Genomic DNA, 27,425 nt, shown 5'->3' on the forward strand with positions numbered 1-27,425 from the left:
AAGGCCATTTTTTCCAAACTACACCCATCCATCAACTAGCTGACATCACTAGTGATGCCTGCTGATGGGCAGGAGAACAGGCTTGGCTGTGCAATCCTGTTTCCAGCAAGGAACAAGATTGTGCAGCCAAAGTAGCAGGATTTAACCCCTGCTCACCAGCTGAGCAGGCATTAAAGCCCTATGCAAAAGTGCCCTTTGAAACAGCTTTAGCATGAGGGCTACTTCAAAGATGTTTTTGCAAAGGCTTTAAGACAGCTTCTGCTCTCCCATTTGCTCAAACAGGATAGTGGGGGCTGTCTTAAAGCCTCTTCCCAGTCTTCCCATGCTTTCCTTTTCATTCTTCGTGATTGGGGACTTAAAGGGGGAGACCCTTGGAAGAGGCTTTTCTAAATTCCCCCCCCCCTTTAAGTCCCTGATTGCAGAGACTTAAGAGAAATGCAAGGGGTTCTGACAGTGGGGTGCCCTGCCTGCCTGCCTGCCTATCATGTGATGTCATAATTATGTCATGTGATTGACCAGTGGGCAGCCCCATGAGGCAGACCTAGATAAGGAACTGGCCCATGGGCCAAAAAGATTCCCCAACCCTTCTCTATAGCAAGGATGGGGAACTTGAAGCACTCCAGATGTTGCTAGACTACAGCTCCCATCATCCCTGACCACTAGCCATGAGGTCCAACCACACCTGGAGGGTCACAGGTTCTCCATCCCAGCTTTACGGAAAAGGACCATTCACAGGACTCTGCTCACAAAAGCTACTCATCAAGGAGCTCAACAGACATAGAAAATTGCCTTATACCAAGTCAGTCCATTGGTCCATTTAGAGCAGCACTGACAGGCAGCGGCTCTATAGGGTTTCAGAGAGGGGGCATTCCTAGCCCTACCTGGAGATGCCAGGGATTGAACCACGGGCCTTCTGCATGTAAACCGGATGCTCTACCACTGCACTGTGGCCCCTTCCCGGCAGAAGACACTTTGTAATATCCCGCTGCTCTTGCTTCCAATTCAGTGAATTGCTCCTTATCTGATAAAAACTACCTCAGGAGGTTTTAAACCGGTTCCTCCCATTTCTGCTCACAGAAAAGGGACACTAAGGAAGCCAGAATTGCTTGTCTGTGTAACAGGTCTGGATTAAGCCCAAAATGAATTAGCCTGTGTCAATTAACAAATTGCCCCCAACTCCCCACTTCAGGGGTTCTAAGCTTCTGTACTTCTGCTCCCCAAGTCCAATATTTACAACCCTCAAAGTTCTACCACCTAACCGGTTCTACTTTCTGTCCACACACAGCTAGGATGAAATCAGGTTCTAGACCTTCCACCTCTATGATGTCACTTCCCCTCACAACCATAATATGGTAAGGATTGGCCTGAAGCTGAGGAAGACCACAGCTCCACCTTGCTTAGAACCCCGACTGGGACTGGCTCTCCAAGAGTCCAGGCAGGTATTTCTTTTCCCCAGTCCTAACTTACCAACGTCCTTTTATCTTGGGGCTTTAAGAAAAACCATTTGCTCCATCATTGCCCTGTGGCCCTTATTCTATGTATCGGTTGTCATGGTTATCCTTCATCTACTTCCTGGATGGGGAACCTGAGGCCCTGAAGATGCCACTGGACTCCAGCTCCCATCAGTCCCAGTCAGCACAGCCAGTTGTCTGGTAAGATGGGAGTTGTAGTTCAACACTATCCAGCAGGTTCCGCAACCTTGATCTACTTATCTTGTAGCCATTCCTCTTTAGGAAGCCCTGCCTTTGGTTGAAATGTTTTCATATTTTCACCAATTACCTTTTCTCATTTTTTCTGCTTGTTCTTTCCATTGTTTCACTTCATTTTCGTTAACCAACCTAGAAAGAAAAAGAGCATTGTCCTTTGTGAAAACAATAAACAGAACACACTTAGCAAGTTTCACATATGTATGAAACGAGGATTAGGTAAAGCCGAGAAGGTTACATCCATATGGATTTGCTCAATTAGTTCATTTCCCTACCACAGAACATTTTATAATGGCAGTGTCTTGCTTACATGTTGCTACCTTGAAAGTTATTCATAACGTCGAGCACATTAAGTAATGCCAGATTTTTCAAAGAGCATTCCTTCTTGCACATAAGAGATTCGGAGGAAAGCATCATTATCCTGCTTCCTACCATGAAAACCCTATTCATAGGGTCGCCATAAGTCGGGATCGACTTGAAGGCAGTCCATTTTCCTAGACACTGGCTGAGCTACAAAAATGCTATGGAACATTCACAAACACTACTTTCATGGGATGAAGTTATCAGCAATGAATTTTTGGCAAACTACGGCAGACTGTGTGAAGGAAGAGAGGTATATAAAAAACTTTCAAGATGGCAACGCTACTGCAGGATGAGAAGCAGGTCACAAATTGGTAAATTAGTAAGGGGGGAGGGGAGAAAAGTATGAACTTCCTTTCCTGACTGTACTTTCCATGGTCCTACTTAACAATGCATAACTAACTTATAGAATTAACTGCCACAGGATGCAGACTTGGCTTCTACTTTCGACTGCTTTAAAAAAGTTGTTGTTGTTATATGCCTTCAAGTCGATTATGACTTACGGTGACCCTATGAATCAGTGACCTCCAATAACATCTGTCATGAACCACCCTGTTCAGAACTTGTAAGTTCACTTTAAAAAAGAGATCAGATAAATTCATGGTCTATCATCTATGATGCCTAAAAATTGACACTCCATGGTTCAGAGCAGTAGTGCTGAAGACGCACCCCAATATTATTATTATTATTATTATTATTATTATTATTATCCCACCCTTCCTCCCAATAGAAGCCCAGGGTGGCAAACAAAAACACTAAAAACACTCTAAAACATCTTAAAAACAGACTTTAAAAACATATTAAAACAAAACATTTTTAAAAACATATTTAAAAAAAAAACCCATCTCAAAAAACAATTCCAACAGACACAGACTGGGATAAGGTCTCTACTTAAAAGGCTTGTTGAAAGAGGACGGCCCTAGCCATTGACACCTGAGACAAATGTTTTTAGGGTGCACAATTATTTTATAACTTTAGGCTGTTTTTAATTGCTTCTAATGCTGTATTTCAAAAATGCTGGAACCCGCCTTGGGACCTTTCAGTGAAGTGCGGGTAATTAATGATAATCATGATGATAGTAACTGGCTGTTGCCCACTGGGACTGATAAAGTGGAAGGCTGGGAGACCAGCACTGTTTGATGTCAGAGCCAATGGCAGGCAGTGACAGCTAGTTCAAGCTTTGTCTCCATCCTCCTCCCTGTAGAGTTTTATAAGGCCAACACTGAGACCAAAGAGGAAGAAGCTGGCAGGCAGTGCCACCCCTGGGACTGGATGTAAGAAAGAAGGCAGGCAGGTAGGAGTGGGCCAAGGGTAGACCAAGGATGGTGGTGCCTTGTCCTAGTCACCCTAATGGTCCAGTTTCTACTGGTTCAGGGACTGCTTGCCACTTCTTGCTCATCAGTCAGGGCAAAAGTGTGGAAAGGGTATGTGCTATTGCCTACATGTTCCACTTATGGGCATCCTGGAGCCATCTGGTTGGCCACTATGGAAAAAACAGGATGCTGGTCTAGACAGACCTTTGGATTATTCTTATGATCTTAGTTGCATGCCACAGAACCCAACCAAATGTTATCAAAATACAATTTCTATTTGTAATAGGAGCATGTACTCACTGTTATCAAGGGGTAAAATAAGAGAAAACTGATTGAAACAGAATGCCCTGTTCCCAATCAAGGAATTAGAAAAATCCACCCCCATTTTAGAGCTGTAGAGTTCACAGAATCAGAGTCAGAAAGGGCTTCAAAAGGTCATCTAAGTTCAATCCTTTGCTGATGCAGGAAATCCACTGCTAGAAGCATCCGTGATAAGTTAAACCAAACCACAGAAAGAAGTTAAAAACAAAACACAAAAAAACAAGCCACAAGCCAAAAGAAATACAGATTAAGGAAGGTCGAGGGAGGAAAGTAAGCCTTCTAATTTATCATTCTGTTGGGGAGGAGAAGGGCTCTTACATTCGAACGACATTCTTAATATTAAAGTTCTCCAAGGGTGTTGAGTCCGGGTCCTGTCCTTTGTCATTCTGAATAACTATCTGTTGTATGATACGGTCTAACAGCAACCAGTAGTGGACGGTGTTGCCATTTCTCTTATCTAAAAAGGAGAAGAAAAAAGGAGTTCATGATGAATAAAGACTTTGACAAAAGAGGACACGTGCTACAGATACTGAGCGATTGTAGTGGAAACTTCTGCTGCTTCCATGTTTTGAATGCCAGATCAATTCAAAACTATGTGAAATGTTTAAGGAAGCCGCTCTTAGGGGGACTTCTTTTGGTAGCAGACAATGAATGGGGAACAAGCCTTGAAAGGGCATCCTTCAAAAAGCCTTTCCAATGAAGACAGATGTTTGCATACATCTGTGCATTTGGGCAGCCATCAAAAGCAGGTGGTCCACGGACAAAAAAAAGGAGTTGTTTTTTTTAAAATGAGATGTGTGTTTACTTTCTCCAAAATAATGTCATGTCAGGAAAGGATGCAAAGTTATATGTGACATCCTGGAAACATATGGGACTAGCAAAGCAAACAAACAAACAAACAGGGCCCATGGGGTTACTCAGCAAACAAAATTTGAACTAAACCTCAGAGAAAGAAATCATGCAAGAGGCTGAACTATATATTAGATTCTATGAAAGCAGAGGCAAATCCAGAGCAGTTGGTTGCAAATGAGAAAATCCTTCATGCAGCTGACTGCAATGACAGTAAACTTCCTGGGTACTCCAGGCGGTTGTAAAAATATATATATATTTCCTTGTTTATGAAATTCATTGCTGTCGTTTGGGATAGCAGCTGCGTCATTCATCAGTTTAAAGCACCTCTTATGTTGTCAGAAAACTTAGCAGCTTCAATTGCGTTCCTACGGGCAGAACGTCATTCGCACTGTCATAAGCAGAGACAGCCAATGTTCTGTTCCTCCTCCCCCCTCCTGCAGCCCCCAGAAAATCTGCTCCAGAGAACTGGGGGATCCTCCAGGACAGCACAGGAAGTGGCTGCTGGGGGGGGGGATATGGCACAGATTGCCTCCATCCTTCCCCCTTCCTCCAGTTGGAGCCTTCTACATTGCATTTTAGTTGAGTATCAGGAGTACAGAAGTTTTGACTTTGTAAATTTTAAAATGCATTCAAATCAGTGTATGCAAGGAAGTGTATCCATAACAATAAGGAAGCATTTGCAAGAAGGTGGCTGTGGATGGGTGGTGGTGGTGAGATAGTTTTCAGGGGGAAATATTAAAGGGTTGTATCTCACAAAGTTGTCCGGTTTGTGCAAGGGCTTCTGCTTGTGCAATGGAACTTCCCCACCCTTCTTCCCTCCCTGCATGCCCCCCAGATCTGTTTTGGGGTTTCCTCCAACTCTTTGGAGCAGACTGGAGGGATGCAGGAGGTGTGGGGGGGGAGAGAAGAGGGAGAGGAAGTTCTTGCACAAATGGGGCAATTTTGTGGGATACAACCCTATTTTTTTTAAAAAAAGGTGACAGAGAGAGAACTGCTGTCATCCAAGCAATACACGCTACACAAATACATAGAATACATAGAATAGAATCTTTCAATACATAGAATCATAGAATAGAATCATAGAATAGTAGAGTTGGAAGGGGCCTATAAGGCCATCAAGTCCAACCCTCTGCACAATGCAGGAATCCAAATCAAAGCATTCCCGACAGAATAGAATCATAGAATAGTAGAAACATAAAATGTTCACGTGGAGTAAATAATATAAATACAAGTTGAAACGCAGTGCTTAAAATCAAAATAATGCTGTATGTAATATACAGCAATTAGAGGCACCAGGATCCAAAAACATCAACAGAAAAGCAGGATCTAAAAATATCAACAAGAGATCCAGAAAAAATTAATGTTTCATCTATATTGGACTCCACAACATCTTTATGGGAAGGTACTGTCTAATGCAGATAGATGCTGGAGGTGTAATGCCTCACTGAGGCATGTGATGTGGGCAAGTTTAGTCATATTTTCTTTCTGGTCTGAAGTTGTTCATATCAATTTCTCATTGGCAAAATCCTTGATATTTGCAGATTTTTATTAAATTATATTCCTATAGTATGGGGATTAATAGCAAGACAACAAAAGTGGATTTTGCAAGCAGTTATGGTCATTAAGAGACTTTACAGGAATGCTACAGCATTTCCAGCTTCACTTGACAGAAGCCAGAATCCCAAAACCATCCTTAATTCCAAAATATCCATTACAGGTACAGATACAAAAAACACATTTTTATTTTTTTTTTACTCACAAGGCATTTGAAGACAGTGGTGAAGGATAGACATAAAGTGTGGATATGCGTCTGTATGAGTCAACCTCTTTCGTGTGAGCTCAAACATCTGGGTTGCACTTTTTGTATCTATGTGGACCTGTGTTTTGATGGGCAAAAGATGCAGTTTAGTATTTCCACACCAAATTATTGCTTGGCACTGCCACAGGTAGTTAAAAGTTGCTACCCTCAATGGCACTCAGTCCAGAACAGTCTCTTTTCAAATCAGGTCTTTGCTACATGTGGGTGGGAAGGTGCACACATACATTCACACAGGCACCAATGGATCCCCAAAAACAGTGCACATGTCAATAGTCGCTTGTGCATGTTGACAATCCCAGTCAAGATTTAGCAGGTGTCCCAAGAACTCTTGAGATACACTTGTGAATGCTGATGTTCACCCAAATGTGACTGTCATGGACACATGTCCAAAACACGGTGAAAGCAGTAACTCTTTTAGGGCAGTAACCAAATTCACCTGGGATTTTTAGCATTCTAATGTGAATTTCGACAGTCACTGTAAAATACACACATTCCACAAAAGTGTGATTCACTTATACTGGAGCTAAGCCAAAATGGGGTGGGGAAGGGAGTTTTGTGAAAATGTTCACTGAAAAGCACCCACACATTTTCAGAGATCACTGTAAAAGGGTGCGGAATGGTTCAGTATTTATAGCGATCCCCACTAGAATAAAATTCTTCCTTTCTCTTTCCTACAATAGCAAAAAATAACACCAGAAGAGTTAGGATGGATGGATACATACCAGCTCAAATCTTTTGGCAAACTCCAATTCATCTTCATTTCTGAGCATTTCAAAAAAGTCTAAATGCCTGGGAAGGAGAAAAGAGACAACTTAACACAGATTTATTGCAATGGGTTATCGAATCAATTTCGTCAACAGACTTTAAAAGGTTATGCTGCTATTTAAGTGAGCCATTTACTAACATTTCATTCAGTAGGGCTTGAAGTCCTTACATAATCTATCCTCGTAACGATATAAAGTATCCGATTTCTTCCCAATTTGAACACAGAAAACTGTTCATTCACAATAATCAATTATAGAAAAAGAACATTGTCCCTCACCCAACAGTGGGATGGACACCTAAAATAAAATAACCCCAAAACCAGAACAGTACCATTGCCAAATGCCTGAGTTGGGACCAATAAATGAACAAATTCAGTTTTTTTATATTTTTGCAAGAGGGACGGGTGGAAAAAAGGTAAAGATTTGCAAGCCACTTTGTAAATTAATAATACAGCATAAATAAGACTACCACAGCCATTAAGTACTGCTGACGTTAGGCACGTTAAAGGAAGTAATCAAGAACCATTTGAACTTGTAATTGGAAAGCTCTGGCCTAAACATACCTTTTCTTTTAAATAAGGCACAAGAACAACGTGTACAAGAGAGAAAAAACTTACACAATAAAAATCAAGCAAGCACACTTACCTATCTAATGTGGAATTTTCATGTTCTCTTAATTTGTCAATTACAGGCTGAATTCCAAGCATGAGGAATTCATATCGAAGATGGAGCCTGAAGTCCAGACTTTCCTGGGAAAGAAGACAAACCTTTCAAAGACTCTGCTAGAATATCCTTCTAGACCAGCCTTCACCAACCTGGCGCCCTCCAACTGTTTCAGACTACAACACCCATCAGCCCCTGTCAGCAGGGAGAAGGGGGCAGAACTGACCAAATCTTATATTAGATAGACCAGAGATCAAAACATCCACTAAGCACTTATGCTTCTGGCCCACTGCCCGCCCCAAAGATTTTGGGTTCCTCTTGCAAGGTATGATTAGTAGGCTCCCAAAGGTGGGATATGCAAAAGAATTCTCTCAAGTTGCATCTAAACTTTCTCAGGTACTCTAGGGGGGAGGAGGAAGGACAGAATGTATGTATTTATTTATAAAAGTATCTCTATACCACCATATCATAAAATATCAGGACGGTGAACAATAATAAAACATAAAACACCATTAAAAACAGTACAAATACTCATTACTGGGTAATGTAGGCATAAAAAGGGACGCCTGAAAGTCAAAAGCAAGGATGCCTGCTAAATCTCTGCTGGAAGATTCTGTGTCATGGGACTGGCAACAATAAATGCCCTACTTCTAGTTGAAGCCAGTTAGGCTTCTGAAACACGGGGGACAACTAACCACTCTCTCCTAGTGACTGAGCTGGGATACAAGGGATCAGGTGGTCCTTAAGGCAGTCCTGGACCCAAGTTGAATAGTGGAACTATGACCTCTGCTAGTCATGGGGCTCACAGGAAGTGACTGACTACACCACCCTCTCAAGCTGGGCCTCCCTTCCCCTAACACACATTCTGCAATGCTCAGAGTTACTCTCAGCATCCATCCAAAGTGGCCCAAGGGGTATCATCTCTGCTGGCTCAACCCCCTGCTAGTTACACAGCCCAGTGAAGGCTGGCTTATTAAGGTGAATGGGACACTGCCCCACCAACCACGTTCTGCCCTGAGCCCAATGCCGGTGCCAGGCTATTTTGTGCCCTAGGCAAGGCTAACTACTTGCACCCCCCAAAAAAATTGCTAACTTCAACTTTTCAAAAACAGATGTCTTGTAGAAAAAATGAAAAGCACAAAACTTGAAACTGCAAAATTTATTTTAAATTGCAAGAATAAGTAATACAACAATCTTTCTCAAATACAAAAGAAAATGTTTTAGCACCCTTAAATGTTTTAAGGGTTAAAAAACCTAATCTGTATAAAACTGTGCCCCTCAAATGTCAGTACTGCGCCCCTCTGAGGTCTGCGTCCTAGGCGGCTGCCTAGTTGGCCTAATGATAGCACCGGCCCTGCCGGACCCTGTCCCCATTTACCTACTGGCTTACTTACAACCACCCTGGGGGTGGGGGTAGTGCTGCCTATGGCAGCTTCCTCCTAGAATCATAGAATAATAGAGTTGGAAGGGGCCTACAAGGCCATCGAGTCCAACCCCCTGCGCAATGCAGGAATCCAAATCAAAGCATTCCCGACAGATGGCTGTCCAGCTGCCTCTTGAAGGCCTCCAGTGTCGGAGAGCCCACTACCTCTCTTGGTAATTGGTTCCATTGTCGTATGGCTCTAACAGGAAGTTTTTCCTGATGTCCAGTCGAAATCTGGCTTCCTGCAACTTGAGCCCATTATTCCATGTCCTGCACTCTGGGACGGTCGAGAAGAGATCCGGGCCCTCCTCTATGTGACAACCTTTCATGTACTTGAAGAGTGCTATCCTATCTCCCCTCAGTCTTCAGGTCTCATTGCTGCCCCTTGCAGAACTCATCAGGGAGAAGGATGGAAACAAAACTGCAATTAATTGGGTTTGTCTCTCCTTGGCTCTGGCTCCGCCAAATGTTGGCCTCCCTGCCTTCTGCCCCACCAGCCCCAATGGGCATCAACCACCACCATTGAAACAGACAATTCCAGCTCCCAAACTTACCACTCCAGCCCCTTGGCTTAGAACAGCATTGATAAAGGACATAATGGCCGTCTTGAGGCTCACTTCATCCCGGTATCGGCCTGTGCTTCTATCCAGGTCATTTATTAACGTCTGTGGGATGTAAGGTTTTTGATTAATGGCTTTTGCTGAATATATATTGTGGGTACAGAAGAGCAGCGGGGGCCGGAGGGATATGCTATCAGCGCAAACCAGCTGCATTAAAAAAAAAACAAGCTGAGGATCCCACAAAAGTATGAGCCACCCATACACCTGACAACAGCTTTCCCGGGTCTGGAGCCCTTCAGATGTTTTGGACAACCCCCAGGTGCTGCCTGATGGGAGTTGTTGTCCAAAACATCTGCAGGGCATTACCTTGGGAGAAGGGCTGACTTGATCTACCTGCCCACTCTAACAAATGGGCTAGAGAAACTTATTAATTGTAAGAATAAATGTTGGTATTTGGTGGCTTCCCAGCATATCTCTCAGGGGTTACTCAAGCAACCACACTATTCTTGGGACTGTGGTTGTTTTAGAGTGTTTTAATACTGCATTTTAAATGGTTGTAACCTTCCCTGGGACATTATTATGAAGGGCGGGTAATAAATTGAAAAAAATTACAAAATAACCGGGTATGATGCCAGTCATTATTTTTGTTAAAAAATTTTTTTTATTATTTTAAATTAAAAGGCTGATGAAATTGATGTACAACTCAACACTTGCCTCAAAACAGTTTTGCACTTAGTAAAAGTTAATATTGGAGATGTAGGATATGTTTCTCACTTCTGCCTCTGGTAAAAACAGGTGTTGGAGGTTTTAGTCTTGCTTCAAAATCCTTCAAGCCCTGTTTGATCGGACACAAACCATGGGACAAAAGAAATATTTCTACTCCGTGGGAAGCAAAAAACCCTCTGAAACTGCCTTTATTGTCTGTCATTCCCCCAACCTTGCAACCAACTTAAGTGGTGAGAGGCCACTCCATACCTGAAAGCGAGTTCTTTCACTGGCATATTTTTGGTAATGCACCATGGCCTCCAAGACTTTCTTGTGACCCCCGGGAACCAGGCACACAGCACCCATGATTTCCAGCACCGCTACCTTTGTCTTAATGTTTTCTGTGCTCAGACTCTGAGCGATCACATTAATACTCTCCGAGTGAGCCAGGACATGAGCTCTCCCTTGAGAGTTGTTCATCAGAGCTTTGATGCATCCAATGAGAGAGGTATGTATTCGAGACTCAGAGGTCTCATAGTCCATGCTCTTCAGGAAGTTCAGAATGCACGTCAAGCCGTCCAGGTCAATAAATCTGGTTACAAACCTGTCAGAAACAGATACAATGAATATGGGCAGGTTCATCCAGGAAAATGATCAGAATTACAAAAGTGGAGAATGAGAAAGGTCTAGACCAGAGATGGCCAATGCGCTGCCCTCCAGATCATGTAGGACTCCAACTTCCATCAGCCCCCAGCCAGCATCGTCAATGGTCAGGGATGACAGGATCTCCGGGGTGGGCTAATTTTTTCTGTGATTGTTTATTGTTTTTGTGGAAATTGTTTATTGATTGCCCTACATAATTTATGCCTGCATCATTGTTGACTGCATTGTATTTTGTTTTGTAATCATAGTGTGTTTTATTGAATTTTAATGTGTACGTTGCCTAGAGTGGCTTCGGCCAGATAGGCGACACAAAAATTAAATTTTATTATTATTATTATTATTGCCTAGCGACACCTTGAGAGCACCACAGTGGCTATCCTTTGTCTAGCAACTCCCCTGCTATCCAGTTAACCCATTTCATTAAACTTAGTATCAGTTGGCCAGAACCTTGTGTAAATTAATATTAAGAACCCTTTTGCTAGAGAACCAATGAAAAAGCAAGGAAAATCATTTGCCTCATAGGTTTAGTCCTCAGTGCCGTCTTCAAACTCTCTATGGTTTTGTTTCGCTCTTCTTCATCTTCTTTTTCCAAAGCAATTAGTGATTTTCTCTGTAAAAGTTCAAAGAAAATTAGCTCAAGAAATAAGTTAGGTACAGTCAGTTTATTTACATACAAAATATAATAATAGCACAAAAGCCATAACATATACAAGAAACATGAAAATCCCAGTACAACATAACATTTGACCATTTAACAAGTAAAAGTTCATTTAAAAACATATCAAAATTTTAAGGGAGCACAAAACACACACAAATAGGTCAAATAACCATGGGAAACTCTCTGGCTTAATACACGCCCGCTTTGACATGCGAACCCAATAGGGATGTCCAGGGTCTGCTAGAAGGGACAGCAGAGATCATTCAGTTTGTAACTTAAGGGTTAATTCTGTTTGTGTTAAAGCCAACTAGCTAAGAGGGGATGGGTGGAGATATTGTTTAGTAACCAGGCAGAATGGAATGAACTTCAGTGTTGTGGCATGTGCTTTGATTGGTTGTGAAGTTCAGAGGGAGTTTCGTTTGGTTGTGTGTCTCTGCTACAAAACAAGGCCTGAACTGAAAGACACAACCTCTTTGTTCTTTCCTCCTCAAATTATACATTGTTTTTTGTTCAGTTTGCTCAGTAAAGTGTTATCAGGACTTTTCACTCTGTCTGTATTATTTAAGTGACTTTGAGAAGACTTCATGTGGCCCTCATCCCAAAAGAGGTTAGCCTCAATTAGCAGTACTGGATTGGGAAATACCCATCTGAGATTCCTCTCTGAGATCCTGGAGATCAGCTGACAGACATTAGACAGTACTGAGTTAGATGGACCAATGATCTTCTAATGTAAGGGTAGGCAGGAGGTTCATCAGGACCTATGGCAGAGCTTGGAAAAGTTACTTTTTTGAACTACAACTCCCATCAGCCCCAGCCAGCATGGCCACTGGATTGGGCTGATGGGAGTTATAGTTCAAAAAAGTAACTTTTCCAAGCTCTGAATTTGTGAATGATTTGAAGAAGTTCAGCAAAGATTCTGACTCCCGGTTTGTAGCTGAAAAGCAAAGATCCCAACTCCCAGTTGTTTAACAACAGCAACAACAAATAGAATCACCCTCCTTGTAAACAATGCTACTAAGACGGACAGCTTGGAGGAAAAACCAGGAATGGATTTTTGTGCATCAGGACTGTGAGCTCACTGCTAGTACTGATTCCTGGTCTGAGCATGTGCTCAGGGGAACCCTGCTCCTTAATTCTAAGAGTATGTTGCCCCCCCCCACAAGCCACTGGTTTGCACTTGGCTCTGATTAGTGGAACTCAAAGGTTCCAGGGGGGTGGGAATCATGTAGATCCTGCTAGCCTGAAGTCTGCCCAGGCCTGATGTGAAGGCAGGTTCATATGCTTGCACTTCTGTTGCTCCATGCCAGTCTGTTTGATGAGCAACCATTTGGACCAAGCTCAATTATATATAGCCCCACAGCAGCCTATTCTGCAATAAGTTAAAATCCCTATGCAGCAGAACAGAAATCACAAAAGGACAAGTTGGAAGACACAGAAACATTTAATGGCACACTAGCAATTAGGCTGTATTTAATTTCATTAGCAATACAATGCTATTATTAGCACAGTACCTGCTGGGCATATTATGCCCGATACATGAGTCTAAATGGACACAGCAGAATATATTGTAGTAATATGGCTATATTATTATTATTAACAACGACAACAACCATTTAACAGTTGCTTTATACAAAGAAAAAGTATCAAAGCAACTGGACAAGATAAAATACAACACAAAAACAATTTAAAACCATAACAAATTGAAATAATGAACAGCACAAAATACATAAAATGCTCATCTAGCAGCATATAAATCAGGACAAGTCCTGCCCACCACATTAAAAGATGAGCGCCATCAAAGGAGGCAACCTAATTATCAAAGGCCTGGTTAAACAAAATAAAAATAAATCTAAGCCTAGTACCTAATGACTGACAAAGATGGTGCCAGGTGCACCTCCCTGGTGAGAACATTCCACAGATGGGGGCCACCACTGAAAAGGCCTGTTCTTTTATAACCACCCTCCGCACCTCCCTCAGGACTAAGGCTGCAATCCTGTGCATACTTAAAGTGTAAACTCCATCTAACTCAAGGGAATGTATTTCTGAGTAAACATACATAGGAGTACATTGTAAGCCAACTCAAAACTATAGCAAGAAAAGATGGAGGATGGCTCAAAGCTCATTGGGAACCAAGAGAGAACAAACTGTGTCTGAGAGACCTTTCCCACATCTAGTTTGGGTTAAGGGAGAACCCTTGAGAGCAACATGCCTCAACTCTTCACAATTTCCTCGGAAGGGGAGGCAATTCCTAGCTTTATGGCGATGAATGCTTGGTGAGATTTCCAGAGCTAGCTGTTGGAGAAGGAGGCTGGAACAGTTGTTTTCTATAATTAAGGGGCAGGGTTTCAACATCCTGTACAGATCCTTGCCTTTTCTAAGACTAGCAGCAGCAAATTAATCATGCGCTGTCCCGGAAGATCACGCTGAAGGGCTGCTAATAAGTTTTCCAACTCAATTTGCTGTTTCTCCACAACTGCAGGTTCAACGCTACACACACAGTCCTGCTTGTGAGCAGAATATGAGCAAAGGCTGGGGAAGACCCTGCCTGAAACCCTGGAGAGTCGCTGTCCATTGAAACCAAGACTGTGGCCCTCCAGATGTTGTTGTTGGACTACAGTTCCCATCATTCCTCATCACTGGCCATGGTGGATGGGGCTGATGGGAACTGGAAGTCCAACAAAATCTGGAGGACCACCAGTTCCCCACCCCTGCTATAGAAGACACTGAACGGCCTGACTTGGAATAAGGCAAGATTCCTGTGTTCCTATTCCAAAACATGCCTTTTGAACTCTCTGTCCAACACCCTTTTCATATGCAATATCTAGCAATCACAGCCCAGTTCCCTCCTGACTTTTGTCATCTGTGTCCTATGTTTGCAGTTAATAAAGACGACACTGGAAAAGGGAGCTCTTGCTGGTATTGCCAAGTTGGGGGGGGGGAACACCCTTTGATATTCAAATCCGCCTGAACATTCTTGCAAAGCACTTCAACATCAGGGAGATTCTTAAAGTGAGAGCACAAGTACAGCCCAGGGGTCTGTTACCCTTTACCCACTGCACGGGGAGGAGGCTCTTTTTGGAAAACGTCCAGGAAAAGAATCTAAAAACTGCCTCCAAATCCTTGTTCCATTGACAACTGCATGGAAGTGAGGAATCCTTCCCTAATGTTTACTCAACTTATTTCACCCCTTCTTCTTTTGGGGCATGAAATGGAAAATGAAATGGGCTGCCTTCAAGTCGATCCCGATTTATGGTGACACTACGAATAGGGTTTTCGTGGTAAGTGGTATTTAGAGGGGGTTTCCCATTCTCCGAGGGTAGTCCTCCCCAGCTGGCTAGGGGCTGCTCAGCTTGCCACAGCTGCACAAGCCAGCCCCTTCCTTGTCCGCAACTGCCAGCTGGAGGGCAACTGGGCTCCTTGGGACTATGCCGCTTGCCCACGGCTGCAGGGTGCGTAACCCCTGAGCCACTCACTGTAGGGTGATCTTTAGCTGGCTCTTGACACCCAGGAGACACGAGCGGGGATTTGAACTCACAGACTCTGGACTCCCAGCCAGGCTCTCCTCCCCACAGTGCTATATCAGAAAGCGGCATTACACCAAGTCAGAGCACTCACATGTCCATCTAGCTCAGAATTGTGAATGCACTGACTAGCAGCAGCTCTCTGGGGTTTCAGGCAGGGGACATTCCCAGCCCTACCTGGAGATGGCAGGGATTGAACCTGGGATCCTATGCATGCAAAGCAGATGTTCTATCACTGAGCTACAGCCCATCCATCAGTGTCTGAAGACTTAATAGGTCTTAATCCAGAAAGTTAGTGCAGTGGAATGGCGAAGAGCAAACAGGCACTCACTTCAGATCCTAACTCAATATGACAGCACAAGGGCAAGCTGCTTTTCTCTTAATATGGGTGTAATACTGACCTTATGGGGCTGTGGCAATGATTACTGGGATACTGCATGTAAAATGCTACTGAATATTTGAGCATGCTATACAAATTTGAGTTATTTTGTAGGTTAAAACAGCTCCTTTGGCCTTCCCCTGTATCAGTGGCTCCCAAACTTTCCCCCCCCTCAGGGACCACTTGAAAATTACTGAGGGTCTTGGCAGACCACTTAATGATTTTTCTGCCTGCTATCTACCAACTGTAATGGGCTGCAATAGGTGCGGTATGATTTCAATTGTACTTTCATTGCTTCTTTCATTTCTTACGTATTGTATTTTATTGTATTATAAACTGAATTGCATAGAATTGTGACACGGTGGATGTGCCGCCCCCTGCCTTCAACCACAAATCCACAAACCACCTGAATGAAGCTCACAGACCACTGATGGTCTGCAGACCAGTTTGGGAACTGATCTAGGCTAGCTCTGTGGCACCAAATTCATATTAATCATGTGTTGTGTGCAGGACCACCTTAAAAAAAAAAAGGATAATGCACAATGTGATGCTTATAAAAATAGCATTGGAACATAAGAAGTTATTAGTCAATTTATTTGGCTGTCAATGACTCTCTAAGATCTCTGGCAGAGAATATTTCCTTCACCTGCTACCCAACTTTTTTAAAAAAACCAGAGATGCTGGGGATTGAACCTGGGACCTTCTGCATGCAAAGCATGTACTCTGCCACTGAGCTGTGGCTCTCTTCCCATGAGCTGAGGGGTGGCTTTGCCCAGATGAATGGCAAACCCACCTACTTAGTTCATCTCTCCTGCTCCAGTAGCCACCTGGATTTGGTTTCAAAAGTGCCAGCACTAGATAAGTTTCAAACATCTGTGGATAATAAAACTGGGATGGGTAGTGTGTGTGTGCTATTATTTCCGCTAAAGCTGTCTTTCAGGTGGTGATGCAATCAGACAGCTGTCACCAGGACATGTAGGCAGAAAACTGCCCTGCAGAAATGTTTAACCAGTGATGTCACCCTTTCATGCCTGCAATTCACCGTGAAAATCCAAGAGGAGAAGATTTTCTCTAAGTAGAACTGAAGTGTTTTATGTGTAATGGGGACTCTGAATATCGGCAAGGCATTTCATGGTTCCAGAAGAGTGGTGCCCACGTCTAGAACCAAACATTTGCAGCTATGTCCAGAACGCTGGATACAAGTGAAAAAACACTTAAAAATTCTAGATAGTCACAAGTATGGTTGCCCAGGAAACCCCACAGTTGAGACAGTTTGTAATGTTTTAGTTTGAGTCCAAATAATTCGTTGCATGATAGATGGTGCACTAGGAAGGTAGAAAACTCTCTGTTCTTGAAATGCAAATCTACTCATTTATTTCAGATATGTCTACCCAAACTTTTCATTTGATTAGAAACTTTGTATAGGTTTTAAAATGTTTTTATTTGTAATACAGCAGTGCTGATCTGTATCGGCTAGGTCAATATTTTGTTATAGCCCACCCTGGAATCAGTAGAAACATAGGAAGCTGCTTTATACTGTGCCAGACTTTTGGTCTGTCTAGCTAAGTATTCTCTACACTGACTGGCAGCAGCTCTCTCCCAGCCCTAACTTGAAATGTCGGGGATTGAATTTGGGACCTTCTGCACGCAAAGCAGATGCTGTACCATTAAGCTAGGATCCTTTCCCTAATGATCTAGGAACATAGGAAGCTGCCTTGCACCAGGGCAGGCCTTTGGTCTATCCAGCTCAGTATTCTTGACTCTGACTGGCAGTGGATCTCTAGGATTTCAGGCAAGAGTCTCTCTCAGCCCTACCTGGAGATGCTGGGGACTGAACCTGGGGCTTTTTGCATGCAAAGCTTTCCGGTTTAAATAGAGGCCAAGCAGAGATTGGGAAAGGGTATCCAAGGAGTCTCAGATCCCCACACAACCACAGACAAGGAAGGCCTAATGGACGCTCCACAGGTCACAGTTACAGCCCTGGCCATTGGCAAGTGAACTGCAAGTGCTGCGGTTGCAAAAAGAAGCCCCTACAGAATTCCAGCCACCCTTGCAAGGGGCTTGCTCTTGTTGACATAAGAACATAAGAACGTAAGAACATAAGAAGAGTCTGCTGGATCAGGCCAGTGGCCCATCTAGTCCAGCATCCTGTTCTCACAGTGGCCAACCAGGTGCCTGGGGGAAGCCCGCAAGCAGGACCCGAGTGCAAGAACACTCTCCCCTCCTGAGGCTTCTGGCAACTGGTTTTCAGAAGCATGCTGCCTCTGACCAGGGTGGCAGAGCACAGCCATCACGGCTAGTAGCCATTGATAGCCCTGTCCTCCATGAATTTGTCTAATCTTCTTTTAAAGCCGTCCAAGCTGGTGGCCATTACTGCATCTTGTGGGAGCAAATTCCATAGTTTAACTATGCGCTGAGTAAAGAAGTACTTCCTTTTGTCTGTCCTGAATCTTCCAACATTCAGCTTCTTTGAATGTCCACGAGTTCTAGTATTATGAGAGAGGGAGAAGAACTTTTCTCTATCCACTTTCTCAATGCCATGCATAATTTTATACACTTCTATCATGTCTCCTCTGACCCGCCTTTTCTCTAAACTAAAAAGCCCCAAATGCTGCAACCTTTCCTCGTAAGGGAGTCGCTCCATCCCCTTGATCATTCTGGTTGCCCTCTTCTGAACCTTTTCCAACTCTAGAATATCCTTTTTGAGATGAGGCGACCAGAACTGTACACAGTATTCCAAATGCGGCCGCACCATAGATTTATACAACGGCATTATGATATCGGCTGTTTTATTTTCAATACTTTTCCTAATTATCGCTAGCATGGAATTTGCCTTTTTCACAGCTGCCGCACACTGGGTCGACATTTTCATCGTGCTGTCCACTACAACCCCGAGGTCTCTCTCCTGGTCGGTCACCGCCAGTTCAGACCCCATGAGCGTATATGTGAAATTCAGATTTTTTGCTCCAATATGCATAATTTTACACTTGTTTATATTGAATTGCATTTGCCATTTTTCTGCCCATTCACTCAGTTTGGAGAGGTCTTTTTGGAGCTCTTCGCAATCCCTTTTTGTTTTAACAACCCTGAACAATTTGGTGTCATCAGCAAACTTGGCCACTTCACTGCTCACTCCTAATTCTAGGTCATTAACGAACAAGTTGAAAAGTACAGGTCCCAATACCGATCCTTGAGGGACTCCACTTTCTACAGCCCTCCATTGGGAGAACTGTCCGTTTATTCCTAGTCTCTGCATAACTAGGTAACACCCGCCCAAAGGGCCTATAAATCAGCTCACTTAAAGGCAAGCTGGGTCTGTTTTCTTTGATCCAGGGGCTCTTGCTGAAGTCGTTAGAGAGTTTGTAGAAACAAATCTTCCCCACATTTGCAAACACACATGTGGCACTATGCCACTGCATTTTGCTTGGACAGCTGGGGACAGAGCTTCATCTGACTTTTTCAAAGCGACCTTCTTCCTTCGTGTATCTAATCAGCCAGGCTTCCTTTTTTTTTTTTAAGTCATCCCAGACAAGGCTAAGTGCCAACCACAACTCCTGGCACCCGAAAGCATCTGTAAGTGCAGGAAAGGCCTCCCTACAACACGCTCCATGAGAGAAGATTAGTAATTGAAGCTAAGTGCCGATTTGCACAAAAGCAGCAGCAACTGTGCAACCACAGTGCTGGGCACACAAGTTACAGACAGAGAAAGAATGGCCTCCGCTAGGGTTGCAAGCCTGTGATTCCGCAAAATCACAGTTAGAAAGTGAAGAACCTCAGTTTCCACCATTAAAAAAAGCAAATTTCTAGCCTTTATGGCACCCAACATATGTTTGAAAGAGGACTGGTTTGGATGTCATGCTAAACCAGGGATAGCCAACATGGTTCCCTCCTGATATTACTGGACTACAACTACCATCAGCTCCATCAAGCACGGCCAATCGTCAGTGATGATGACAACTGGTGTCCCTATCTGGAGGGCACCACATTGACTACACCTGTGCTAGTATAGCATTTTGAGAATGAACCCAGGCCACCTGGGTTTGGAGGCTCCACACTCCACCTCTGGTGTGACACAGGAAGGGAATTCAGAAGCTCTTGATCAGCTTTTTTGAATTAACTGCAGCTGGTAGTGCTGTCCAGCCCCAGAAAACTGTGATTAAACTTGACTATGATTAGATGAAACAGAGCAAAACTTCAATTCTTAGTGCATGAAGCTAGCTTGTTTTCACTAACCATAGTTAAGATTAACCAGAGTTTAGGGTTCCGATGACACAGTCCTGGGCCTTTGTTGTCAGAACACTTTTTCAGTTAACAAAGCCAGAAAGCAAATTGCTAAAAACTCCACTTACAGCCGCCATGGAGTTAAGCTGATCAATGTAGAACTCTGGCCAGCTTGTGGCTCCTTTATTTTCTTCTTGGTCCTGAAACAAAACAGATTGGAAAAGAGCAACATCAGAAAACATGGATTGTTTTTGCATTATTCTGAGCAACTCACAGCTACTCCCTAGACCGATGGAAATTTTCTGCACAATGATCCACCTTCCTGGAACTTGCTGATAAACGCTACCAAAATTGTCTGCATTATAACTGGAAAGTCTAAAGACACAGCATTTTTAAAAGAGGTACTGAATGGGGAAATAGTTTATTCGGCTGTAAAAAAAAAAGTTAACTTGAGTGACTAGAAAAATACGCAGATAATTCTTTAGTGTGCAGTGGGGTAGGGGAAAGTTTTTCAGTCTGAGGGCCGCATTCCCTTCTGGGCAACCTTCTGAGGGCCACATAGGAGTGGTGGGTGGAGCCAGAGGCAAAAGTGGGCAGAGCAACAAATGTAAATTTAATCTTTGTATAGTAGACTAGTTTCTATGCACACTCACACAACCCTCTATCCAGTTAACAAAGACGCATTGTCGAAGATCAAGGACATATTCCAACCAGGCAAAAACTGCTTGCAGGGTTCCCATGGCATCTGGTTGGCCACTGTGAGAACAGGATGCTAGACTAGAAGGGCCACTGGCCTGATCCAGCAGGCTCTTCTTAGGTTCAACGCAGGGCAAGTAAGGGGTGTGGTTTGAGGAGAGTTCCAAGGGCCACACAGAGAGGCCTAGAGGGCCACTTTTGGTCCCATGCAACCATGAAGTTCACTGGGTGACCTTGAGCTAGACACAGGCTCCCACCCTAACCTACCTCACAGGGTTGTTGTGGGAATTAAAAAAAATTGGGGGGGGGAGAAGACTATGTACGCCACCCTGAGCTCCTTGGAGGAAAGGTGTAGTAATAAACAAAAAGGGAAATGGACTGCCTTCAAGTCGATCCTCACTTATGGGTATCCTATGAATAGGGTTTTCATGGCAAGCGGTATTCAGAGGAGGTTTATCACTGCCTCCCTCTGAGGCTAGTCCTCCCCAGCTGGCTAGCGCCTGCTCAGCTTGCCACAGCTGCACAAGCCAGCCCCTTCCTTGTCCGCAACTGCCAGCTGGGGGGCAACTGGGCTCCTTGGGACTATGCAGCTGGCCCACGGCTGCACAGGCGGCAGGGCACGTAACCCCTGAGCCACTCACTGTGGGGTGATCTTTAGCTGGCCCTTGACACCCAGGAGACACGAGCGGGGATTTGAACTCACAGACTCTGGACTCCCAGCCAGGCTCTCCTCCCCACTGTGCTATACCAGCTGTGTAGTAATAAATACAAATGGATAAAATAAGGTAACTGGTTCTCTGCTGGATAAAACAAAGGTAGCATTTATCTCCTAATGAAGAGTTCTGAGGAACAGGATCTTGTGCCAACGGACATCCATCCAAAAGAGAGAGAGATTATCTATTTGAGTCTCTATTCCAATGGACCTTACAATGTTCAGTAGCATCGCTGTAGCAGCTACATTTGCCCAGTCCCGGAATAATGTAAACATGGTTCAAGAACAAGGGAAAGTACGGGTCAGCAATACTCTGTGCTTTCACTTGCAACAGACTGCTTTGGTTCCCAGTTCAAACCAGTCGAGGGCGAAATTTACAAATAATGGCTACTAGATTTGCTACGCTTCCGGCCACAATATGTCACCCCAGTAGTAAAAAAACATTCTCGGCTTCATGGAATACTTGGCAGCCTGCAACCACGAAGAAAGACATTCAGAAAGGTGTGACACACCATCTTGATCACAGCTGCTGTTTTATTAGGGTGACTGTGTGTCCTACATAACAGCCCTCGGGGGGCTCAGGGCCAGCACAAGATATTGCGCCACCCACAACAGGCACCACTGCAGCCCCTCCACCCCACTTACTCTTCTCCCCCTCACCCCCGTCCACTGCTCGGCCGCTGCTAATCTGGCAGCTGTGCTGAATGTGGCAGAATCATACAATAGCAGAGTTGGAAGGGGCCTACAAGGCCATCGAGTCCAACCCCCTGCTCAATTCAGACAGGAAGCGTACCCCATTCAAACAAGGACACGTGTGTAGGGACACAGGGCGCTGCCTTATACCACATCTGACCATTGGGACCTTCTAGCTCAGTATTATCTATCTATCTATCTGTCTGTCTGTCTGTCTGTCTGTCTGTCTGTCTATCTATCTATCTATCTATCTGTATACCACTTCATACTTGCAAAAAGCCTCTAAGTGGTTTACAGTGTTGGGGGGGGGGGGAATCAAACCAAATCGCACATTTAAAAAATACAAAATGTTTAAAAGAAACCATCTTAAACATTAACATCTTAACATTAAGAATAAACATCAAAAGAACCAAATTACACATTTAAGACAATACAAAACATTTTTTTAAAAAGCATCTTAAATATTAATATAACCTAAGATAACTAACATAATAAATCATAATCACTACCAACAGATTAAAACACAAATATACCAGGAAGGCAAAGCAACCCCACCCACCAACCACAAGACAAGAAGACAGTGGAAGAAATGTTCATAACACTACTAGCTATAGAAGATGGTGGGGAGAAGCACAATGGGATAGGAGAGAACAGTTTTAGATATATTTGATAATTGTTATATTCTTTTTGCTTTGTTTCTGATTTATTCTGTTTTTATGTTATGTATATTGCTTGAGATTTATTGTTCAGTTATGTTTATTTAAAACGTGAGGTATTGCTTTTCCTTTGTACCAAAGGTGAATGTACAGTGATTTTTATGTTGAAAACCGCCCAGAGAGCTTCGGCTATGGGGCGGTATACAAGTGTGATAATAATATTGTCAACCCTGACCAGCAGCAGCTCTCTAGGGTTTCGCACAGGGGTCTCGCACAGGGTGTGCTTTACTTTTATTTCTTTATTTATTGCATTTGTATGCCGCCCCATAGCAGAAGCTCTCTGGACGGTTTACAACAATTAAAAACATCAAAAACAAATACACAAATTTAAAAACATTTTTAAAAGGCAATTTAAAAACACATGCTAAAATGCCTGGGAGAAGAAGAAAGTCTTGACCTGGCGCCGAAAAGATAACAGTGTTGGCGCCGGGTGCACCTCGTCAGGAAGATCATTCCATAATTTGGGGGCCACCACTGAGAAGGCTCTCTCCCTTGTTGCCAGACTCCCAGGATTCTCGGGGGAAGCCATGACAGTGTAAAGTGAAATAATCTGGTGTAGGTGTGATATCCCGCCCTTCCTCCCAGCAGGAGACCAGGGAGGTAAACAAAAGCACTAAAAACACTTTAAAACATCATAAAAACAAACTTTAAAATACATTAAAACAAAACTTCTTTAAAAATGTTTTTTTAAAAGCTTTCAAAAATCTTTTAAAAAAAGATTTAAAACATTTTTCTTTTAAAAAAAGGTTTAAAAAATCTTAAAAAGCAATTCCTACACAGATGCAGACTGGGATAAGGTTTCTACTTAAAACGCTTGTTGAAAGAGGAAGGTCTTCAATAGGCGCTGGAAAGATAACAGAGATGGCACCTGTCTAATGTTTAAGGGGAGGCAGCTCCACAGGGTAGGTGGCTACTACTGAGCCACAGCAATTCCATGCCCTGCACATGAGGTGTGTGTTCAAGTGCGGTGCTTGTTCAAGAATATACAGCGGTAACCAACATGGTGCCCTGCAGATGCTATTGGACTCCAACTCTCACCAGCTCAGCTGGTCCATGGTCACGGATGATGGAAACTGTAGTCCAGCAACATCTGGAGAGCATCATGTTGACTGCCCCCAAATCTGCCATACATAAGGAAAGCTGTGCTTATGCAGCAAACAAACCTCCAGTTTTAATTAGGCGTCAATCTAGCTGTTGTGGCCCATGTTTTTCAGAGCAAAATGTATCCTTCACAATGGCAAGAAATTTCTTATAGATTAGGAGCACCACCAAGGAGAGAAAGAGAGATGCACAATTTTGTAAGAAAGCCAACTTTGCTGCAAGTGAATCAGTTACCCTTGCTTACAAAGCCGGTGAAGTCATGGTTCTTTCTCTTACTCCCTTGGGAAGGTTGGGAACACCAGCTGCCTCAAGTGGTGGATAAAACTGAACAATCCACTGCAAGAGAATTAGGTCACTCTCAGACAAAACCGTTCACACATCTGGCAAACAGCCAAGCGCTGGAGTGACAAGTTCACAGGAAAAGAAAACAGTTACGTTTTGATATTGCAAGCCGAACGGTGAATGAATTGAGAGCCACCCGAAGACCAAGATGACAGGAAAACATGGGCCTATCCAAAAACATTTGGGGGCTGTATCCAACTAGGTTATACTCATGATATACCCACTGAACTTAATGAAAATGGAAATGGCCTGCCTTCAAGTCGATCCTGACTTATGGTGACCCCATGAATAGGGTTTTCCTGGTAAGCCGTGTTCAGAGGTGGTTTACCATTGCCTTCCTCTGAGACTGAGAGGCAGTGACTGGCCTAAGGTCACCCAGTGAGCTTCATGGCTGTGTGAGGATTCGAACCGTGGTCTCCCAGGTCATACTCCAACACTCTTAACCGCTACACCACACTAGCTCTCTTTTAGCAGTATTCAGAGGGAGTTTACCATTGCCTTTCTCTGAGGCTGAGAGGCAGTGATTGGCCCAAGGTCACCCAGGGAGCTTCATGGCATATCTTAGTTGGCTATGTTCTCCCTCCACTGACGGAGGCAGGATGCCTCTGAATACCAGTTGCTGAGAACTGCAGGAGGGGAGAGTGCTCTTGCGCCCAGGTCATGCTTCCCATAGGCTTCTGTGACTCTGTATAAGGCTTCTCATAGGCACCTGCTTAGCCCCTAAGAGAACAGGATGCTGGACAAGATGGGCAACTGCCCTGATCCAGCAAGGCTTTTATTATGTTCTTATGAAAGCAACCCTTTTTTTATTGCATCTCTCTGATAAGTTAGCTTCCCACCACATGTGCAGGCATTCACCTAGACCTTTGGTCCTCCAGATGTTGCTGAAGCACAACTCCCATCAGCCCTGGCCACTGGGCATGCTTGCTGGGGCTGAAGGGAGTTGTAGCTCAGCAATGTCTGGAGGGCCAAGGGTTCTCCACACCTGACCTAGATACATTTATTATTATTATTTATTACATTTGTATACCGCCCCATAGCTGAAGTAGAGGAGTGAGATTATGCCCACATTCTGACACTTACCCTGCCCCACTTATTTTCACTGTAATTCCTTAAGCTCTTTTCAAGTGTATGCATATAGGATCTGTTGGAATGATCATGGACCTCTGCATAGGCAGTGGTCCCTGATTGTCCATACTGTTTGTACACACATACAGGTCCTTTTAGATTTCCCACGAAAAGTGCACAGGGGGCAGGCTTCTCCTTTACATGTATCAGATGAAAGATACAAATAACTTTTATTGTATATTTGATTTGGTATAATGCTTTTCTTTTTCGCCTATTGTAAATTTTATACATATTTTTGCTTCCCCCCCCCCATAAAATTAGATTCAAGGGAATCCTTGGAAGGAGTTGATTGAATATTTTATTTTTGTAAACCACAGATCTCATATTGAAGCATAGTTGAATCAGAGAATTGGAAGGGATCTCAAAGTCATCTGGTTTGGCCTCTTGCTGATGCAGGAAATCTGCATCTCAGAGTTTGCTGTCCAGTCTCTGCTTAAAAACTTCCACCACCGTCTGAGGTAGGCTGTTCCATTGCTGAAGAGCTTGTGTCATCAGGCAAATCTTTCTGATTCTTAGTCAAAATCCCCTGACTTGTAATTTGAACTTGTTTGTTGGGTCCCTACTCTCTGGAGCCACAGAAAACAAATTTACTCCGTCATCATGCAGACCTCATGAACATGTAAACCTCCACGTGCATTCTGAGATGGTACCAACCCATCAGAGCACTGAACCTGGGTGCCTACCCCCAACAATGAATCTTCTCTTTCTTCTCCTAGATGATTGGCTGTTGTACAGGGCTGGCTCTTGACATTAGGTGGCTTTCTGCAATCACATCTAGGCCACATGAGTATCTACTGGGGGGTGAGGGGGACATTCCTACCTTGGATATACAATAGTTCCCAGATTCCCATCTTTCTTTCTTTCTTTTTTAGAGAGTAAATTCCTAGCTTTTGTAGAACTTGAGACATGAGGCAAGGTGTAAAGGCGGAAATCATGAGGATTCACTCTCTGCCTTTCCCCGGTAACATAGGAGAGATAGAATCTCCAATGAAAAGATTTCTTTTCCTGCAGCTAATGCACACAAAAAGGTTTTAAACACTAGGCTGGCCTTCCCCAATCTTTGGGTCCCCAGATGTTTCTGGATCACAGTTCCCATAATTCCTGACCATTGGCCATGCTGGCTGGGTCTGATGGGAGTTGTAGTCCAGCAACATCTGGAGACTCAAAGGTTGGGAAAGGCTGCACTAGGCAAATCAGTTTTCTGCTTTGGGAACGAGGAGATTTTGCCCCTTCAGAATCACTGCTTTCAAAGACGCCTCAAATATATGTCCTGGTTTTCTAGCTATCCAGCTCCCGGCAAAAATTTGAGGATGATGACCTCTCTGATTCCTCCACTGCAATTAAAATCTCTACCAAGAGCAGCTCCAGCCATCGCTGCCAAGAAATAAGCAAAGGATGTCTCTGTAATTTCCTCTCAGGCTGTTGACTCTTCCTCTTACTCACATGCTGCCTCAGATGTTCCCTAACGGTCACATAAACAGATTCACTTAGGGAAAGTAAATGGATGCCGCCACATCTTTTAAAATCGAGATGGGGAATCTGTGGCCCTTCAGATGATGTTGGACTACAGCTTTCATCGCCCCTGACCATTGACCATGCTAGCAGGGGCTGATGGGAGTTAGAGTCCCTCCTCCTCATCTGGAGAGCCACAGGCTCCCCATCGCTGATCAGGAATAGCCTCTTAGCCTCTTGACAACTGGGACCGATTGGAGTGGGAGTCCAACATCACCTGGAAGGTCAGAAGTTCTCCACCTCCGCTTTAGAAGCTAAAGAAATCTACCTTGTTCATGCAGGCCTCTTTTCAACTCTTATGCTTATCTTATAGCACAGGGTGCTCAGAGTTGTTAGGAGACCCTTATTCCCATCACAGAACTACAATTCCCAGAGTGGTTTAGCAATCAATCCCTCTTCCCAGGGAACTGTAGCTCTTTGACCACCCTTAACAAAATACAGTTCCCAGAATTCTTTTGGGGGATGCCATGACTGTTTAAAGTGGTATAATACTGCTTTAAATGTATGGTGCAGGTGTGGCCTGAGTTGAAACAGGAAACCAAGGAGGGGAGGGGGGTCAGAATGGGCACCTGAGTACCTTACAATACACTGGAGGAG

The 27,425-nt window shown here is 43.8% G+C and overlaps 1 protein-coding gene across 1 annotated transcript in view; it reads right to left on the reverse strand.

Moving 5' to 3' along the window:
• DAAM1 (dishevelled associated activator of morphogenesis 1) overlaps nt 1-27,425 on the reverse strand; it is a 243,282-nt gene that overhangs the window by 70,529 nt on the left and 145,328 nt on the right. Inside the window, exons 4-12 of the mRNA XM_061612446.1 lie at nt 20,057-20,128; nt 11,665-11,759; nt 10,757-11,090; nt 9,776-9,886; nt 7,781-7,884; nt 7,094-7,160; nt 6,312-6,429; nt 4,019-4,157; nt 1,780-1,838 (exon numbers count right to left, since the gene is read on the reverse strand). Coding sequence (XP_061468430.1) covers nt 1,780-1,838; nt 4,019-4,157; nt 6,312-6,429; nt 7,094-7,160; nt 7,781-7,884; nt 9,776-9,886; nt 10,757-11,090; nt 11,665-11,759; nt 20,057-20,128 — 1,099 coding nt within the window. The remainder of the gene's footprint in view (nt 1-1,779; nt 1,839-4,018; nt 4,158-6,311; nt 6,430-7,093; nt 7,161-7,780; nt 7,885-9,775; nt 9,887-10,756; nt 11,091-11,664; nt 11,760-20,056; nt 20,129-27,425) is intronic.

Source organism: Rhineura floridana, chromosome 2 (genome assembly GCF_030035675.1).
Source record: "Rhineura floridana isolate rRhiFlo1 chromosome 2, rRhiFlo1.hap2, whole genome shotgun sequence".
NCBI classification, from domain to species: Eukaryota; Metazoa; Chordata; class Lepidosauria; order Squamata; family Rhineuridae; genus Rhineura; species Rhineura floridana.